Source organism: Balaenoptera acutorostrata, chromosome 6 (genome assembly GCF_949987535.1).
Source record: "Balaenoptera acutorostrata chromosome 6, mBalAcu1.1, whole genome shotgun sequence".
NCBI classification, from domain to species: Eukaryota; Metazoa; Chordata; class Mammalia; order Artiodactyla; family Balaenopteridae; genus Balaenoptera; species Balaenoptera acutorostrata.
Window position 1 is genome coordinate 29,378,922 of NC_080069.1, and position 19,343 is coordinate 29,398,264.

Below are 19,343 nucleotides of genomic sequence, written 5' to 3' on the forward strand. Positions count from 1 at the left end.
AAGTGAAGAGGCTGATATGGCTTGTGGTGTGTAGGAGGAATCCCAGAGACTGTACTTGATGCCTGTCTCTTTGTTTTCTTCCCTCTATATTCATTTGCAGGCTGGACGGTTTACCACCCAACGTCTGAGAGAGTGACCTATAAGTCTAGTAGCAAACCTCGCGCTCGATTCCTCAGTGGACCCGTGTCTGTGTCCATCTGTCTGTATTTGTTCTTTTGTATTTTATCACCTCCTGGCCCTTGGTTTCTCCCCTGCCCCTCCCTGTCTTCATTACCTTCCATACATTCTGTAGGACGCCTACCCCACCCCATTGAAATCACCTGTTTAATATAAGAAACGGAACCCCGTCCATGTCCACCCTTCTGGCCCCACCACAAAGCGCCAGTGCATGCTCTTGGCTGGCTCATGCCCGGACACCAAAAGCATGTGCAGTGGCTCACCCACTCCTGGCCTTGGGCGCTCTGCCGCCAGGCCCCCAGGTGCTCTGCATTTCTCTCGTCACTCGTTTGTTTAGTGTTTTTTTCTTTTTTTATGTTGGACGTAGTTTTATTTCTGTTGCGATTGTGGCAAATTTACACGTCCGCTGTCCCCAGCTCCAGCGACAACAAAAAGACAACCCCGGCCTTCTCTAGACGCATGGTGTGTTTCACACGTGTCTGGACTCTGAAGACATGCATGTAGCAAGCTGAGACAGTTCTAGAAGGTCACTGGAGGGTGTAACTTCTGTACAAGGGCCGTATCACAACATCCAGTACTGTTAACCCACTGCCCCACTCCCTGCATGTGGAAATGCTGAGAGAACGTGCTCCAGCTAGGATGTCCCAGCCCCCCCTCTCCATTCTGGTCACGTCAGGAATCTCTCTAACCCTGAGAGCTGTGATTCCCAGCCTCCTGCTCTGCCTCTCTTTCTGGGCCTGGCCCCTCCTGGTCTTCTCTCTAGCTGGAGCACTTTACTTGGTGTATTTCCCTCTCACCTCACCAGCCTCAGAGATGAAGTCAATTATTCAGTTCCTCAAAGCTCTGCTAAAGCAAACCTCAAGTCCCAGTCATCCTCAGACTCCCTGGAACACCCTCCTAGTACCCAGGGACTCCATGTCCAGGAATGGCATATCTGCTCAGGCTGTCCAAAATCGTTTTCATTCCTCAGATCAATTGGCAAATGATTCAAAAGCTGTGAGGTTTTCAGGTTTTTGTTTTTCAACAGAAAAGTTAAGCTTTTAACCAACTGGATCGTACATGCTGGTTTAGGGCATGTGGCTTTTGCTGGTACAATAAAGATACATTGTGCTTGTTGTGATCTGAGGCCACGCCCATGGTAGGCGTCCATCAGAGTTCAGTGTCCATCCCCATCAGAGGGACTTTGGCACCCTCCTGTGGGAGGGGCAGGTTGGAGGCATAGGACCGCGTAGAAATGCTCAGGGACTGCCCAGTGCCTCTTGTCCACTAACAGGGGCCCTATTTCAGCTCGAGTGTCACGGGGCTACTGGTTAGTTGCTAAGTTGGGTGGGGGCTGGGAGGCCTGCATGCATCCTGGCTCCCTGCTTACCTCACGGCATCACTCACTGGTCCTCTTCTGCCCGTGTGTGCCTGGCTCTTGCCTGGGAAGCTGTGGTGAGGGCACCTGGGCCTCCAGGTGTCTCATGGTCGGACAAGTATGTGTATCACTGCCGGGAGGGTGGCTGGCCGGGCATGGGAAGCAGATTAGAGCAGGGCACTTAGAATAAAAGTGTGCGAGTGATCAGCGCCATGTATGCCCCTGAGGTCATTGCCATGTTACCTTTCTACCCACGTGGTTCTGCTTTTTTTTCTAAGGGTTTTCATTTGCATCATTGTTAATTATTGTTCCAGGATAAAAAAAAAATTTTTTTGAGGCACAGTAGGGACAAAGGGTTTATGTTTTACTTCTGTCTCTGTGGCCAGGAGGAAAGGAATGTGTGAGGCACGGCTTGGTGGAGACAGGGACCAGGCCTAGGCAGGTTGATTTTAGGTAGTGGTACCTGCTGGCCTGTAAGGCCTTTTTTCCTCTGATGCTGTGAATCTCATGGTACTGCTTGTTTTCACACCCTGGCCCTTTTAGGCACACCTTGGCTGAGTTCCTAGTCTTCGGGCCACAGCTTGGCCCCCACATGGTCTGAGGTTGCTGGTCGGAGACTGTGCTGTGGGTTCCTGCCTTGGGCCCTCTCACCCACAGGCCTCCAGCTGGGGGCATGTGCAGGCTCAGCCTGCGCTCCTGCTGCTCTAACGGGGTGGAATGCCCCAGGACACCACCTCCTGTCCCACGTGCCCTGGCATTTGCCAAGCCCTCTAGGGGTCCTCAGTCTGCTGGTTTCTGGGTGACCAAGGAGTTTTGTGGTCTGAGAGGAGACTGAGTACGTGCCTGTGAGAGGCTGGAGGGAAATTCAAAGCTGGTTGCAGCCCCTGAGGGCTGAGAGGCAGGGGACTTTGGGCAAAGATTGTAGAGAGGAGGGCATGCAGAGCAGTTGGAAGACCCTGAAGCGTGCCCACTCGGTGGGATCTGGGTTGGCTGCGAGGGCTGGAGGGAGCTTGAGCTTGGGTGCTGAGGGCCATGGCTTTGGGGATGTGGGGGCAGCTAGCCCAGCCCAGAGCTAAAGCCAAGAGGTTTTCAATTTGCTGCCTTGAACTGAACAGGAGACAAGACTAGGAAAATAAAACCTGTGTTACGCTTTGAAGTACAGAAAGAAGGTCCCAGCTTCAGTGAAACTCAGAGAAGATGAGAGAGGTTGGAGATGGGTGGGGGCACCTGGGGTGGAGCTGCAGGCAGCTTCAGGAGGCGAGGAGGTAACTTGGGGTGGGCGAGGCAACCACGCACAGGATGGAGAGCGGGGGGAGGGAGGGTAAAGCCTGGACGCCTCCGCAGGGCGGGTGCCGGGACAGGCCAGCCATCCGAGCAGTAGGCGGGCCGGCCCCCAGGGAAGGGCCGATGTGGGGGTGAGGCTCTGGGCACAGAACCCTCCTTGCGGCCAGTGGAGGGTTCAGGGAAGCTTGGAGTCGGGGGGGGGGGGGGTGGTGCGGGTGGCGTGGTTGTGTTCAGAAGTGGTTGTGTCCTGTTGGTCAGAAGCTGTTGTCAGACCCATTGATCCTCCCTGCCTCTGGCTCCTACTCATCTGAACAGAGGCAGGTGCGGGTACCCTTCCAGGACTTTCTCTCTGCACATGGAACGATGGGGTCTGCTTTGTGTTTTTCGCACATGTCCATCAGCAGCAGGCCAGGTGCCCATGCTGTAGCAAGTTTGTCTCTGGGACCCCGAGGGGCCGCTGTGCAGCCTCCAGGTCCTTCCCTCACCTGGGTGTGTTCTCATCTCTCCCTGTGGGGACTCAGGCAGGGGAGGTCACCCAGGGAGGAGACACCCCCTCACAAAGCCCCACCCCACCCTACGACCACTCAGGTTGAGCTGTCCTAAGGGCAGGCCCCGTGCCACCTGGGGAATGAAACTCAGGGTGGAATCACCCTAGGGCAGAGCCGAGACACATCCTGCTTCCCTGTTCATGCTGCACAGAAGAGTTTCAGCACTTGTCTCGGTTTGAGACTAGGTGGCTGGATACAGAGACGCCCGGAATGATGTTTTGGCTCTATATGCCATTTGTTTCTGGTGCCAGAACAGAGTGTCTAATCCCACTGTCAGGTGTAAGGCTGACCGTTGGAGGTACCCCTCTTGTCATGGGGGAGGTGGGGAGGCCCCTGGCAGGTCCACACTGAGGCTGCTGGCCCCAGTTCCTGTGAACTTCGTTAGTATTTGAACACTGATAAACAGCAGGTGTGGTCGTGGCTGCAGGGCCTGGCCCACTTCTTAAGCAGTCTGCCCGCATCGGATACCATGGGATTTGAGGTGTCCCTCGAGCGGTCCAAGGGCCTAGACAGCACTGGGTGCCCGACAGGGCTGACCGTCCACACCAGGAGCAACCTCTGTTTCCATGCCAAAGTGAATGTGAGGGCAAGTGGTGTGGGGGTCTCACTGCACACAGGCCTGGGTGCTGCCTGAGACCCCTGGCCTGGCTGTGAGGGCAGGTGGCTGGTGGCTCTGTGGGTGACTCCTGCAGACACGTGCTGCACCAGGACAAGGCTTTAGGTCATCCAGTGTGTTGCTCCTTTGCAGTCTGGGAAGAACAGTTTTCCCAACAGCTGGGAGAGGCTGCCGAGCCCTGCATCCCTAGCATCTGCCCTTGTAGAAGCTTCTCTGAGTCGTTCTGGGGCCTCTAAGCCAGCTCTTGCCAAGCCTTGGCTAAGGACGGAAGTCCTACAGGGGAAGACTCACTCTTCATGGGAAACCAGGGGGTGGGGCTAGTTAAAACCATTATGCCCCATGTGGGCCTGATGTGGGCCCACCTGGGTCCCCTGTAGGCCTCCTGTGGGCTGTAAGTGGGCCCATTGTGGGTCCCATGTGGGCCCTCTGTGGGTCCTCTGTGGCCCTGGTGCCCGTGTGTTGCTGCTTGTAGCCTGCTGGCTCTGTAGGCAGGAACTCGATGTATACACTAGCACAGTACGGGTTGAGCAGGGCTGGGTGGAGGTTTGTTCATCAGAATCTGTCTGCATGGTGGGTGTTGAGGGCAGGACCCAGGCCAGGGCACAGACACGGGGGAGGAGATTAAAGTGGCCACCTGAGGATGGACAAGGGCTCTGGTGTGAGTGTGGACTGGTTAGCCACATGATGCCTGCTCAGCTGTGGTTCTGCACTGAGCCGGACAGTGTGGCCTCAGTGTGGAGGGACCCGAATCTGGTTTGTTTGTGTTTAAAGGTCCACCCTAAGGGCTGGGAGCCGTCTGTATTCTGGTCACCTCAGGGCCTGTGTTCAGCGAGGGCATGGAAGGCTGGGGGTTACCCGTACTCCATCTCCTCGGGCTGTGTCCGGTGAGGGTGTGGAGGTCTCAGTGGGCTGGTATCACTCTCTGGCTCTGAGCACCGTGTCCTGGTGGCCGATGGCTTTGACCCTGGGTTCCCGGGAAAGTCGGTCTGGGGCCCTGATTGCAGGCCCAGGCTCTGTCTAGCACTCCTGACCAGGCAGCTCCTGGGGCTGGCTGGCGTGTTCTCTTTCCTGTGAGGGTGATGGGAGGCAGCTCTGAATGCAGAGCTCTAGCTGCACTAGGAGGTGCCAGGCAGGCACAGAGCAGCCTTTTGAAAGAACCTGCTACTGTGAGGCTGCAGGGACCTGGCAGAGTGATTAGTCCCATGTCCCGGGGTCATCTCTAGGGGACTGCTGTGGCCCAGAGGACGCTACAACCACAGGAATCTGACTAGGAAACATGCACTCATCTGGTGCCCTGCACGCTCACAGAGCCCAGGACCCTCCTCCCTTCGTGCCTCGGAGCCCCCAGAGGGCCTTGTGCTCTCAGTTGGGGTCCATCTCAGGACACAGACCAGCAAAAACCCTTCAGAGTTCCCACTGAGAATCAGTCAGTCTGGATTGCTGGCCTTTTTGGTTTTATTCACACATTAGAGACCCCAACAGGATATCACCTCCCTTTTTACCAAGTCAGCCTCATAGAACACAACAGAATGAACAAAAATAAGTGCAACTCAATTTGAGCTAGGTTTCTGAGCCCAGTGGGCACAGCTCTTCCCCAAGAAGCCTTTGTCCCCGCCCCCAAATGCAGGAGGCAGCATCTTGCCTTCTGCAGCAAGAGTGCTGGGAATGGCTGAGTGGCGGGCACCCTCCAGGGAGTATGGGGTGTGCAGGGAATTGTGCTCCAGGCGAGGGGGCCGTGGGCCGGAGCACAGACAGACCCTCCGTGCTAGTGTGGCCTTGCTGAGTGACCTTGGGGACACCTGAGCCGTCCTTGCCCATCCCACGTTTGCCTGCTTGGCTCCCTGGAATGCCACTGGGTAAGCCGGGTGTGGCAGCCCCTCCTGGGCAGCTCATCTGCCTTCCAGGTGGGCACTGACTGTCAGTGCCAGACACTAAAGTCACTGCCTATCTGTCTTAGCACAGACAGCCTCTGGGGAGCACAGGGCCTGGTAGCATTTTAGTCATGGTGCAATAAGGAGGCCTCGCCCTGCCCCAGTGGACCTGGAATACCAGATGAGGCAGCAGCGATACAGAGAATCAGGGTCGGCCCTGCCTCCCACCTCCCACGTCTCTAGATAGGACCCCTCATATTTCCCCACCACACTTGCCACTGGCCTGTTCAGGGCAGCTGTCCAGGATCTGGGATTGGCCTCAAACCTGCAAAACAATGTATCTTTTTGCACTTGGAAAACCACCCATGGGCCTCCCTCTGGGCAGAGCTAGGCTCTGCTCCATTGAGAGCTCTCCTGGCTGACTTTTAGTGGGTTTCCTGCCTCAACCAGCGGGGCTCCCAGAAACCTTACATTTGAAAGCCAAGCAGTGTGCTTTGCTTTTTTTTTTTTTCTCCTTTCTCTCTCTCTCTTTTTTTTTTTTTTTTTGAATATGCTTCTAGAGACACACACACTTCTACCTGAAGCTTGGGGCTTGGCCCTGCACCTCCGCCCTTCAGCGCAGCTCTTGTGAACCTCCACACTGACTTGGGGGCCGCCCAGTTAGCCCAGGAGGCTGGTCCCTTCTCTCTGAACTGCTGGCCTTTGCTCCTCCTCGCACACTGATGACTTTTGCTTAGAGTGTGGTGGCTTGTCCCCCATGTGTGCTGTCCTGCCTAACCCTGTGGTCTTGTGTCATTTCTTCTTCCTTTGCAGGGTCTGCCTTGAAGCGTCTCTGTCTAGGCAAAGAGCACAGCAGTCGTAATTATCGGGTTTTTTACCCCTTGTCCGCTTCCATCGCATGGGCTTTATTGTGGCTAGTGTGCGTCAGGGTTTCCACGACTAGACCGGGAGCCGAGGGCCCAGCAGGTGGCCGGGCGTGGGCCTGCTCTGCGCCCACCCTTCGCGGGTGCTGCTTGGCCTCCGCCTGGCGAGATAGCCGCCCTCGGGCGCCCTTTTGAGTCTCCATGGCTCCTAGAGTTTGTGCATTCTTGCCAGTTCACATCTAACAGGCTGTCCTTCTCCGGAACGTCCACATATTACCAATCATTAATTGGCTCCTTTTCCAAAACCGTAGGAATATTTCCTTGAAGTGCTAAAGATGAGTGCCCCTCACAGAGGAGAGATGCCGGGACAAAATGGGTATCAGTTTACCTGGGCCACCCACTGCTCTCATCTCATGCCTTTTTTTTTAATTTTTCTGTTTTTCTTTTCTGGCTGAAATGTTCATGTAGAAATAGCAGCGTGTGTAAAATCTCATCACTAATGTTTAACTGTTTGTGTCTGTGCTGTTTCATTGCTAGCCTCTAAAGTAAACTACATATTGCAATGGCTTGTTTGAAGAGATGGTCATTAGGTTATTTATTTAATGCAGAAAATTTAAAAATTGGTTTATCCAAAATTGCCAATAAGAAATTACATGCTGGGGAAGGAAAGGGACACAATTCAAAAAACTTTAAAAGTCCTGTTTTGGTCATTAAAAAAGATCTTTGAGTGAAGTGGCCAAGTGCGCTCACCTTTGTCCCGCTCCAGTTAAGCCACAGCCCCAGGCCTTCCCGGGCAACCGGGCCTCCCAGTTCCTCCTGCTACAGGCATCAGCCCCTCAGTTGGCACCAAGCCTGTAGACCCATGTCGGAAGGCTCTGGGTATTTGTATCCTTTATTATTATTACACATTCTGGTGAGTAGAGGTGTGATTTCTGTGTCTTAAATTCCAAATCACCGAGTCATTATCATTCACGGGAACATCAGCAATCCAACCTATTGCAAGCATTTTCCCTTTGCTGGAAGGATAGCAGCAGCTGCTAAGCATTCTGCCTAAAGTATTGTTGAATCTCCTCTGAATCCTCATATTAGAGCTGAGAGTGCAGAAGCATGAGGAATTTGCCCCCAGTCTGTGTCCAGCTGCACCAGGAGTTTTCTGAACTCTCTCACATGGGGGTCTGGTGGTCCTGGGCAGTGTGGGCACAGAGGATGCTGAGTGAGGCTGCCAGCAGCTGGGGTCCTGTCCCCTGGCTGATGAGATGGGTGATGGCTGCCTGGCAAAGCCCAGTCCCCTGAGGTCGCTCCACTGTGTCTAAATCTTCATGGATCCCCCCAGTGCAGACCATCTCCTGAAGCAAGGTGTTGCCTGGCTTAAGCGAGACCACTGTATGAATGACTGCAGCCAGCCAGTGGTGCTGGCGTGTGGTGTCACCAACCCTGGCCTGTGTGTGCTCTCTAGGGTCCTCCACCAGCAGCCTGGTCCCGGGCCCTGAGCCGGGCCCCCAACCTGCCCTGCACATCCAGGCGCAGGTGAACAACAGCAACAACAAGAAAGGCACCTTCACGGACGACCTGCACAAGTTGGTGGACGAGTGGACAAGCAAGACGGTTGGGCCCACACAGCTGAAGCCGTCACTCAACCAGTTGAAGCAGACGCAGAAGTTGCATGACATGGAGGCCATGGCAGGCTGGCCCCCGGCCTCTGGCGAGGCACGGGCTGTAAGTGGGGCATGGCGGGGGCTGGGCTTGCCCAGAGTCGAAGGCACAGAATGGGAATGAAGCTGTGACTCCAGATCTCAGCTGAACAGCTGAGCAGCAGGCCCTAGCCCAGTGTTGGGCAGTGTCTAGGTGGGACTGGCCAGCAGCTTGCAGGTGTGGCCTCATCCTGGTGAGCCCACCTCAACCTGTCTTCCACCAGAGCCCAAGCTGGCAGAGTGGGTGGGGTCTGCACAACATACCCGGGGGACACCCCTTATTGGGTTTTAGCTCAGGTGCCCCAGACCACGTGGGGCAGAAGTGAGGAGCTGCTGTCTTAGGTTTTGTTCTGTGAATTGTTCCTGTATTAGGACTGCTGACTTCAAAGCCTACTTGAAGGAGTATTCCCTCTTTTTCAGTCTCCTGGAGGAGTTTGTGCAAGATTATGTTATTTTTTCCTGAAATGTTTAGCAAAGTTCACTGGTGAAGCCATCTGGGCCAGGAGGGTTTTGTTTTTCTTCTGAACTTTTTATTTTTTGGGGGAGTATAGTTGATTAACAATGTTGTCTTAGTTTCAGGTGTACATCAAAGTGATTCAGTTATACATATACATGTATCTATTTTTCAAATTCTTTTCCCATTTAGGTTGTCACATAATATTGAGCAGAGTTCCCTGTGCTATATAGTGGGTACTTGTTGATTATCCATTTTAAATATAGCAGTGTGTACATGTCAATCCCAAACTCCCTATTCCTCCCCCACCCTTCTCCCTGGTAACCATAAGTTCAGTTCTCTAAGTCTGTGAATCTGTTTCTGTTTTGTAAATAAGTTCATTTGTATCATTTTTTATTTTAGATTCCACATATCTCTAGGTCCATCCATGTTGCTGCAAATGGCATTATTTCATTCTTCTTAATGGCTGGGTAATATTCTGTTGTATATATGTACCACGTCTTCTTTATCCATTCCTCTGTTGATGGACATGTAGATTGCTTCCATGTCTTGGCTATTGTAAAAAGTGCTGCAGTGAACATTGGGATGCATGTATCCTTTTCAACCATGTTTTTCTCCAGATATATGCCCAGGAGTGGGATTGCTGGATCATATAGTAGTTCTATTTTTAGTTTTTTAAGGAACCTCCATACTGTTCTCCATAGTGGCTGTACCAATTTACATTCCCACCAACAGTGAAGGAGGGTTCCTTTCTCTCCATACCCTCTCCAGCATTTATTTTTTGTAGATTTTTTGATGATGGCCATTTTTTTTTTTTTGAGTGTGGGAATGTTCCCCTATGATCTTTTACTTCAAAAAGTTTCAAACATACAAAAGATTGAAAATTCTTCAGTGAACTCGCAGGTACCTTCTACCTATGAGCTATGATTGACATTTTGCTGTTACATATTTATCACACATGTCTACATCCCTTGAGGGTAAGGTTTGCATTATGGATTTAATTTCTTTTACAGTTTTAGTACCATTTGGGTTTTCTATTTCTTCTTTCTGTTAAATACTGTTTTTCTAACAATTGATACACCTCTAAATTTATCTAAGTTTTCCAATTAATTGGTATAAAGTTGTTTATAATATTTTCTCTTCACAGTTTGCAGGATTTGCAGTGATGTCTTGTTTTTCATTCTGATATTGGTGATTTCTCTGAATTTATATTTTTTATTCGCCTTTTCAAAGAACTCATCACTTTGATGGTAATTATTGTATATTTCATTAGCTTCTTCCTTTTATTATCTCTTCTCTTCTATCTTTGGGTTGCTTTTTTGTTCTAGAAAGTTTCTTGAGATGTGTAGTGCATTGATTTTGAGCCTTTCTTCTTTTATAATACAGGCATTCAGGCTATAAAATTCCTTCTAGTGGTATTAGCTGCATTGCAAAGGTTTTGATATGTAGCATTTTCTTTAACCTCTGATCAAAATATTTTATAATTTCCATGGTGATTTGAGGTAATATAGTTATTAATTTCCTCATGATCTTTTTGATAGTGGTTTTTTGGGGATTTTTTAAGCCTAGTCGCACTGTGATAAGAGAACAGATTTTGTGTGTTTTCAGTTCTTTAAAACTTGCTGGGACTGGATTTTTGACCCAAGTTGTCAGCCACTGCTCCACAGGTGCTTGAGGTCATCCTCTTCCATTCCCTCTCACGTCCACACTCCCAGTCTGAACTTCTGTTCCTCTTCTGTAGTAACCTCCTGACACTGCACCTCCATGAGTTTAACTCCTCAAATCTATTCTCCATTATTCTGGGACAGAACTGAGAATTCATAACACAGCCCCAAGGCCCTGAGGTTCTGCACCTCAAGCCCTGGGCAGGCTACTGTCTACTCTTCTGTCCAGACTCCACCACATCAGCTCTCAGTATCTGTGCTGGGCCAGGCCCTGTCGGTCAGCTCTGCTAATTCTGTTGTTCAGATGTCTGGGATTCTTAATAAGGTGTTGTTTTTTTTTTTTAAACTATTCACCACTATCCATTTCTAGAACTTTTTTATTATCCCAAACAGAAACTACTCAATAAGAAATAGCTCTCCAGTCCCTCTTTCTGGTAACTCTGGTAACCTCTATTCTACTATGAATTTGACTTCTCTTGGTACCTCATATAAGTGGAATCATACAATATTTGCCCTTTTGTCACTGCCCATTTGCCCTTTTGTCATAATGCTTTCAAGGTTCAATTTTTTTAAATTGTGGTAGAATACACATAACATAAAATTTAACATCTTAACCATTTTTAAGTATATACAGTTCAGTGGTATTAATTGCATTCATATTGTTGTCCAACCATCACCACCATCCATCTCCAATTTTTTCATTTTGCAAAACTGAAACTCTATACCCAATGAAAAATAACTGCCTATATATATATATGCCCCCCTTCCCCCAAGCCCCTGGCAACTACCATTCTACTTTCTGTCCCTATGAATTTGACTTCTCTAGGTACCTCATATAAGTAGAATCATACAGTATGTGTCTTTTTATAACTGGTTTATGTCACTTAGCATAATGTCTTCAAGTTTCATCCATGTTGTAGTGTATGTCAGAATTTCTTTCCTTTTTATTTACTGATTTTTTATTACTATTTTTTTCATCTTTATTGGAGTATAATTGCTTTACAATGTTGTGTTAGTTACTGCTGTACAACAGAGTGAATCAGCTATATGTATACATATATCCCCATATCCCCTCCCTCTTGAGCCTCCCTCCCACCTTCCCTATCCCACCCCTGTAGGTCGTCACAAAGCATCGAGCTGATCTCCCTGTGCTATGCAGCAGCTTCCCACTAGTCATCCATTTTATATTTGGTAGTGTATACAAGTCAGTGCTACTCTCTCACTTTGTCCCAGATTCTCCTTCCCCGACTGTGTCCTCAAGTCTGTTCTCTACATCTGTGTCTTTATTCCTGCCCTGCCACTAGGTTCATCAGTACTGGTTTTTTAGATTCCATATATATGCGTTAGCATATGGTATTTGTTTTTCTCTTTCTGACTTACTTCACTCTGTGTGACAGACTCTAGGTCCATCCACCTCATTACAAGTAACTCAATTTCGTTCCTTTTTATGGCTGAGTAATATTCCATTGTGTGTATGTGCCACATCTTCTATATCCATTCATCTGTCGATGGACATTTAGGTTGCTTCCGTGTCCTGGCTACTGTAAATAGTGCTGCAATGAACACTGTGGTACATGTGTCCTTTTGAATTATGGTTTTCTCAGGGTATATGTGCAATAATGGGGTTGCTGGGTCATATGGTAATTCTATTTTTAGTTTTTTAAGGAACCTCCATATTGTTCTCCATAGTGGCTGTATCAATTTACATTCCCACCAACAGTTCAGGAGGGTTCCCTTTTCTCCACACCCTCTCCAGCATTTATCGTTTGTAGATTTTTTGATGATGGCCATTCTGACTGGTGTGAGGTGACACCGTGATTTTGATTTGCATTTCTCTAATGATTAGTGATGCTGAGCATCTTTTCATGTGTTTGTTGGCAATCTGTATGTCTTCTTTGGAGAAATGTCTATTTAGGTCTTCTGTCCATTTTTAGATGGGGTTGTTTGTTTTTTTGATATTGAGCTGCATGAGCTGTTTGTAAATTTTGGAGATTAATCCTTTGTCCGTTGCTTCGTTTGCAAATATTTTCTCCCATTCTGAGAGTTGTCTTTTCGTCTTGTTTATGGTTTCCTTTGCTGTGCAAAAGCTCTGAAGTTTCATTAGGTCCCATTTGTTTATTTTTGTTTTTATTTACATTACTTTAGGAGGTGGGTCAAAAAGGATCTTGCTGTGATTTATGTCATAGAGTGTTCTGCCTATGTTTTCCTCTAAGAGTTTGATAGTGTCTGGCCTTACATTTAGGTCTTTAATCCATTTTGAGTTTATTTTTGTGTATGGTGTTAGGAAGTGTTCTAATTTCATTCTTTTACATGTAGCTGTCCAGTTTTCCCAGCAACACTTACTGAAGAGGCTGTCTTTTCTCCATTGTATAAAGATAAAGTGACTATATGTGCGTGGGTTTATCTCTGGGCTTTCTATCCTGTTCCATTGATCTATATTTCTGTTTTTGTGCCAGTACCATACTGTCTTGATTACTGTAGCTTTGTAGTATAGTCTGAAGTCTGAAGCTGATTCCTCCAGCTCTGTCTTTCTTTCTCAAGATTGCTTTGGCTATTCGGGGTCTTTTGTGTTTCCATACAAATTGTAAAATTTCTTGTTCTAGTTCTGTGAAAAATGCCACTGGTAATTTGATAGGGATTGCATTGAATCTGTAGATTGCTTTGGATAGTATCGTCATTTTCACAGTGTTGATTCTTCCAGTCCAAGAACATGGTATATCTCTCCATCTGTTTGTATCATCTTTTTAAATAATTAATTAATTAATTTTTTAACATGTTTATTGGAGTATAATTGCTTTACAATGGTGTGTTAGTTTCTGCTTTATAACAAAGTGAATCAGCTATAGATATACATATATCCCCATTTCTCCTCCCTCTTGCATTTCCCTCCCAGCCCCCCATCCCACCCCTCTAGGTGGACTGTTAGTATCATCTTTGCTTTCTTTCATAAGTGCCTTGAAAGACTTTCCTTCCTTTTTAATGCTGAGTCGTAGTCCGTTGTACGTACATACCACATTTTGTTTTATCCATTCATCCGTTGATGGACACTTGGGTTGCTTCTACCTTTTAACTGTTGTGCATAATGCTACTATGAACATGGGTATATAGATATCTCTTTGAGTCTTTGCTTTCAGTTCTTTAGGGTATATACCCAGAAGTGGAATCACTAGATCATATGGTAATTCTAGTTTTTTTTTTTAATTAATTAATTTATTTTTTTTATTTATTTATGGCTGTGTTGGGTCTTCGTTTCTGTGCAAGGGCTTTCTCCAGTTGCGGCAAGCGGGGGCCACTCCTCATCGCGGTGCACGGGCCTCTGACCATCGCGGCCTCTCTCGTTGCGAGCACAGGCTCCAGACGCACAGGCTCAGCAATTGCGGCTCATGGGCCCAGCCGCTCCGCGGCACGCGGGACCCTCCCAGACCAGGGCACGAACCCGTGTCCCCTGCATTGGCAGGCAGACTCTCAACCACTGCGCCACCAGGGAAGCCCGGTAATTCTAGTTTTAATTTTTTGAGGAATCACCAAACTACTTTCCAGAGCAGCTGCACCATTTTACATCCCCACCAACAGTACACAAGGGCTCCAGTTTCTCCACATCCTCTCTAACACTTTCTATTTTCTGATTTTTTTCATAGTCGCCATCTTGATAGGTGTTTTGCATTTCCCTAATGATGGGTGATGTTCAGCAGCTTTTCATGTGCTTATTGGCCATTTGTATGTCTTCTTTGGAAAAATAATTCAAGGCTTTTGCCTATTTTTTAAATATAAACAACAGAAATTTATTTCTCACAGTCCTGGAGGCTGGACGTCTGAGATGAGGATGTCAGCATGCTAGGGTGAGGGCCTCTTCCAGGTTGCAGACTTCTCATTGTATCCTCACATGGTGGAAGGGGTTTTTACCCATTTTTTAATTGAGTTGTTTCTTTTTTTGTTGTTGAGTTGGAGGAATTCTCTCTATATTCTGGATATTAATCGCTTTTCAGATATGTGATTTCCAAAAATAATTCCCATTCTGTGAGTTGCCTTTTTACTCTGTTGATAATGTCTTTTGATGCATAAGAGTTTTTCATTTTTATGAATTCCAGTTTATCTATTTTTTCTTTTGTTGCCTATGTCATTGGATTTGGCAATGACTTATTGCCAAATCCAATGTTATAAAGCTTTCCCCCCATGTTTCCTTCTAAGTGTTCTCTAAAGATGCTAAGAGTTTAATAATTGTAGCTCTTATGTTTAGGCCTTTTATCCATTTTGAGTTAATTTTTATATATGGTGTTTGATAAGGGACCATCTTTATTCTTTTGCATGTTGATATCTAGTTGTCCCAGCAGTATTTGTTGAAAAAACTGTCCTTTTCCCATTGAATGGTCTTGGCACCCTTGTTGAAAATCAATTGATTATATATGCAAAGGTTTATTTCTGGATTTTCTGTTCTATTCCGTTGGTCTACAGTCTGTCATGTTGCTAATATTACACTGTTTTGATTTCTGTAGCTTTGCAGTAAGTTCTGAAGTCAAGAAGTATGAGTCTTCCAACTTTGTTCTTCTTTTTTAGGACTGTTTTGGTTATTGGGATCCCTTGAGAATCCAAATGAGTTTTAGGATGAGTTTTTCTATTTCTTGAAAAAATGCCATTGAGACTTTGATAGTGATGCATCAAATCTCTATAGATTGGCTTTGGGTGGTATTGACACATTAACAATATTAAGTCTTCAAATCCACAAACATGGGACATCTTCCCATTTATTTATGTCTTCTTTAATTTCTTTTGGCAATGTTTTGCAGTTTTCAGTGTGTAAGTCTTTCAACTCCTTAGTTTAATTATTCCTAAGTATTTTATTCTTTTTTGTGCTTAAATGTAATTGTTTTCTTAATTTTCTTTTCAGATTGTTCATTGCTAGTGTATAAAAATGCAACTGGGACTTCCCTGGCAGTCCAGTGCTTAAAACTCCATGCTTCCAATGCAGAGGATGCGGGTTTGATCCCTGGTTGGGGAACTAGGATCCCACATGCCACGTGGAGCAGCCAAAAAAAAAAATGCCACTGATTTTGATGTGTTGATTTTCTACCCTGCAACTTTGCTGAATTCATAAATTAGTTCTAGCAGTTTGTATATGTGTGTGTGTGTGTGTGTGTGTGTATGTGTGTGTGTGTGTTCTTTAGGGTTATCTGCATATAAGAAATGTTATTCTGAACAGAGATAATTTTACTTCTTCCTTTCCAATTTGGATGCCTTTTATTTCCTTTTCTTGCCTAATTTCTCTGGGCAGAACTTCAAGTACTATATTGAATAGAAATGGCAAAAGTGGGCACCTCTGTCTTGATCCTAAAGGAAAAACGTTCAGTCTTTCACCATTGAGTGCGATGTTAACAAGGGTTTTTTCATATATGGCCTTTATCATACTGAGAAAATTCTATTTTATTTCTAGTATGTTGAGTGCTGTTGTCATGAAAGAGTGTTAGATTTTGTCAAATGGTTTTTCTGCATTAATTAAGATGATCATATTTTTTTAACTCTTCATTCTATTAATGGTGTGTTACATTGATTGATTTTCATATATTAAACCACCATTGCAGGATTGCACCTGGTCATGGTGTATACTCCTTCTAATATGCTATTGAATCCAGTTTGCTAATGTTTTAGTGAAGATTTCTACATCAGTATTTATCACAGGTATTTGTAATTTTTTTTTCTTATGATGTCTTCATCTGGCTTTGATACTAGTGTGATGCTGGCTACATAGAATGAGTTAGGAAGTGTTCCCACCTCTTCAACTTTTTGGAAGAGTTTGAGAAATATTGGTGTTAATTCTTCTTTAAATGGTACAATTCACCAGGGAAGCCATCTGGTCCTGGACTTTTCTTTGTTGAGAGGTTTTTTATTAATAATTCAATCTCAGTACTTGTTACAGGTCTATTCAGATTTTCTATTTCCTCTTGAGTCAGTTTTGGAAATTTGTGTGTTTCTAGGAATTTGTCTGTTTCATCTGAGTTATCCAGTTTGGTAGCTAAAGACTTTGCCAATTTTTGATCTTTTTAAAACACCAACTTTTGGTTTCATTGATTTTTCTTTATTGTTTTTCTATTCTGTATTTTGTTTATCTCAGTTTATTATGGTATACAGTTAAGTTATTGGGTTAAGATCTTTCTTCTTTTTTAATGTAGACATCTGCAGTTATAAATTTCCCTCTGGATACTTCTTTTGCTATATGTAATAAATTTTAATATGTTGTGTTTTCCTTTTCATTTGTTCTAAGGTGTTTTCTGATTTCCCTATGATTACATCTTTGACTATTTGGTTGTTTGAGTGCATTGTTTACTTTCTACATATATGCCATTTTCTAGTTTAAAAAATTTTTTAATTTCATTCATTGTGTTAGAAAAGATACTTTGTATGATTTTAATCTTTTAAAATTGTTTTGTGGACTAACACATGGCCTATTTTGGAGAATGTTCCCTGTGCACTTTAAAAGAATGTGTATTTGTTTTGTGTCACCCTCAGCCTATCAGTAGTGATGCTATCAGCTAGAAATGCCTGGGAGCACTCACCTGGGCCTGGGTTCCCCTTTCAGAACCAGTCATGTGGCTGGACCAACCCTTGTGTTTCTTACTATGATTGCAAGATTCCTCAGCAATAACCATCAGTAAACTGTAGAAAGGACAAGGTTTATTACTTACAAGTCTGGAGGGGAGGTTTACATGACACACCTGGGGCTACATAGTGAGGTTGCAAGGAGGGAGAGAGAAAGAGAGAGGGTGAGAGAGACGGTCAGACAGACAGGCAGGCCTGGGGTTCTGCTTTATTGGAGTTTCACTAGTTCATTCCTTATTTGTGAACTTAAAACGTAAGAGTGGGAATTAAAGTGCAAGAAGAAAAGAAAAAGACAAATAGCCAAATGGTCAGTTATTTAAAATCAATCAGAGATCTCTAAAATACAGGAGCTCTGATGGGGGTGGGTGAAGGGGATGGTAGGTCTTTAGTTGTGTGGCTGGCAGTGTTCTTTTATTTGAGATGGCTTCTTTGAAGTGGATGCCTCAGGAAATCAAAGCTTAAGGCAGGCACTTGCATTACAAAAAAAAAAAAAAAGAAAGAAAGAAAAGCTACTTGTCAGGGCTTACACTGCAGAATTCTGCTCTTATTGGGTGAAATGTTTTGTAAATGTTTGTTAAGCCTAATGGGCTTGTGATGTTCAGGTCCTCTCCTTACTTATCTTCTATCTGGTTGTCCTATCCTTTATTGAAAGTGAAGTATTAAAGTCTGCAACTATGTTGCTATGATTTATGTCAAAGAGTGTTCTGCCTATGTTTTCCTCAAGGAGATTTATGGTTTTCAGTCTTATTTAAGTCATTAATTCATTTTGAGTTTATTTTTATATATGGTGTTAGAGAATGTTCTAATTTTATTCTTTTACAGGTAGCTCTCCAGTTTGCTCAGAACCACTTATTGAAGAGACTATCTTTTCTCCATTATATGTTTTTGCCTCCTTTCTCCTAGATTAATTGACCATAGGTGTGTGGGTTTATTTGTGGATTTCCTATCCTGTTCCATTGATCTATATTTCTGTTTTTGTGCCAGTACCATACTGTTTTGATGACTATAGCTTTGTAGTATAGTCTGAAGTCAGGGAGCCTGATTCCTCCAGCTCCATTTTTCTTTCTCAAGATTGCTTCAGCTATTCAGGGTCTTTTGTGTTTCCATGCACATTTTAAAATTTTTTGTTCTAGTTCTGTGAAAAATGCCACTGGTAGTTTGATAGGGATTGCACTGAATCTGTAGATTGCCTTGGGCAGTATAGTCATTTTGACAATATTGATTCTTCCCATCCAAGAACATGGTATATCTTTCCATCTGTTTGTGTCATCTTCAATTTCTTTCATCAGTGTCTTATAGTTTTTGGAGTACAGGTCTTTTGTCTCCTTAGGTAGGTTTATTCCTAGGTATTTTATTCTTTTTGATGCATTGGCAAATGGGATTGTTTCCTTAATTTCTCTTTCTGATCTTTCATTGTTAGTGTATAGAAATGCAACAGATTTCTTTGTATTCATTTTGTATCCTACAAATTTACCAGAATCATTGATGAACTCTAGTAGTTTTCTGGTAGCACATTTAGGATTTTCTATGTATAGTATCATGTCATCTGCAAACAGTGACAGTTTTACTTCCTCTTTTCCAATTTGGAGACCTTTTATTTCTTTTTCTTCTCTGATTGCTGTGGCTAGGACTTCCAAAACTATGTTGAATAAAAGTGGTGAGAGTGGACATCCTTGTCTTGTTCTTCATCTTAGAGGAAATGCTTTCAGTTTTTCACCATTGAGAATGATGTTGGCTGTGGGTTTGTCATATATGGCCTTTATTATGTTGAGGTGGGTTCTCTCTCTGCCCACTTTCTGGAGAGGTTTTATCATAAGTGGGTGTTGAATTTTGTCAAAAGCTTTTTCTGCATCTATTGAGATGATCATATGGTTTTTATTCTTTAATATGTTAATGTGGTTTATCACACTCATTGATTTGCAGATATTGAAAAGTTCTTGCATCCCTGGGATAAATCCTACTTGATTGTGGTGTATGATCCTTTTAATGTGTTGTTGGATTTGGTTTGCTAGTATTTTGTTGAGGGTTTTTGCGTCTATATTCATCAGTGATATTAGCCTGTAATTTTCTTTTTTTGTGATATCTTTGTCTGGTTTTGGTATCAGGGTGATGGTGGCCTCAGAGAATGAGTTTAGAAGTGTTCCTTACTCTGCAACTTTTTGGAATAGTTTCAGGATAGGTGTTAACTCTTCTCTAAATGTTTGATAGAATTCACCTATGAAGCCCT

The 19,343-nt window shown here is 45.0% G+C and overlaps 1 protein-coding gene across 10 annotated transcripts in view; it reads left to right on the top strand.

Annotated features, from left to right (window-relative positions):
* The window catches only part of WNK2 (WNK lysine deficient protein kinase 2), a 149,270-nt gene that overhangs the window by 113,629 nt on the left and 16,298 nt on the right, over window positions 1-19,343 (top strand). For 5 of the 10 annotated variants that reach the window (XM_057547968.1, XM_057547961.1, XM_057547963.1 and 2 more), the window contains 3 exons: window positions 101-199; window positions 6,667-6,711; window positions 8,173-8,432. In XM_057547968.1, the coding sequence (XP_057403951.1) occupies window positions 101-199; window positions 6,667-6,711; window positions 8,173-8,432 (404 nt within the window). The remainder of the gene's footprint in view (window positions 1-100; window positions 200-6,666; window positions 6,712-8,172; window positions 8,433-19,343) is intronic. The other 5 variants (XM_057547966.1, XM_057547969.1, XM_057547967.1 and 2 more) reach the window with 3 other exon arrangements.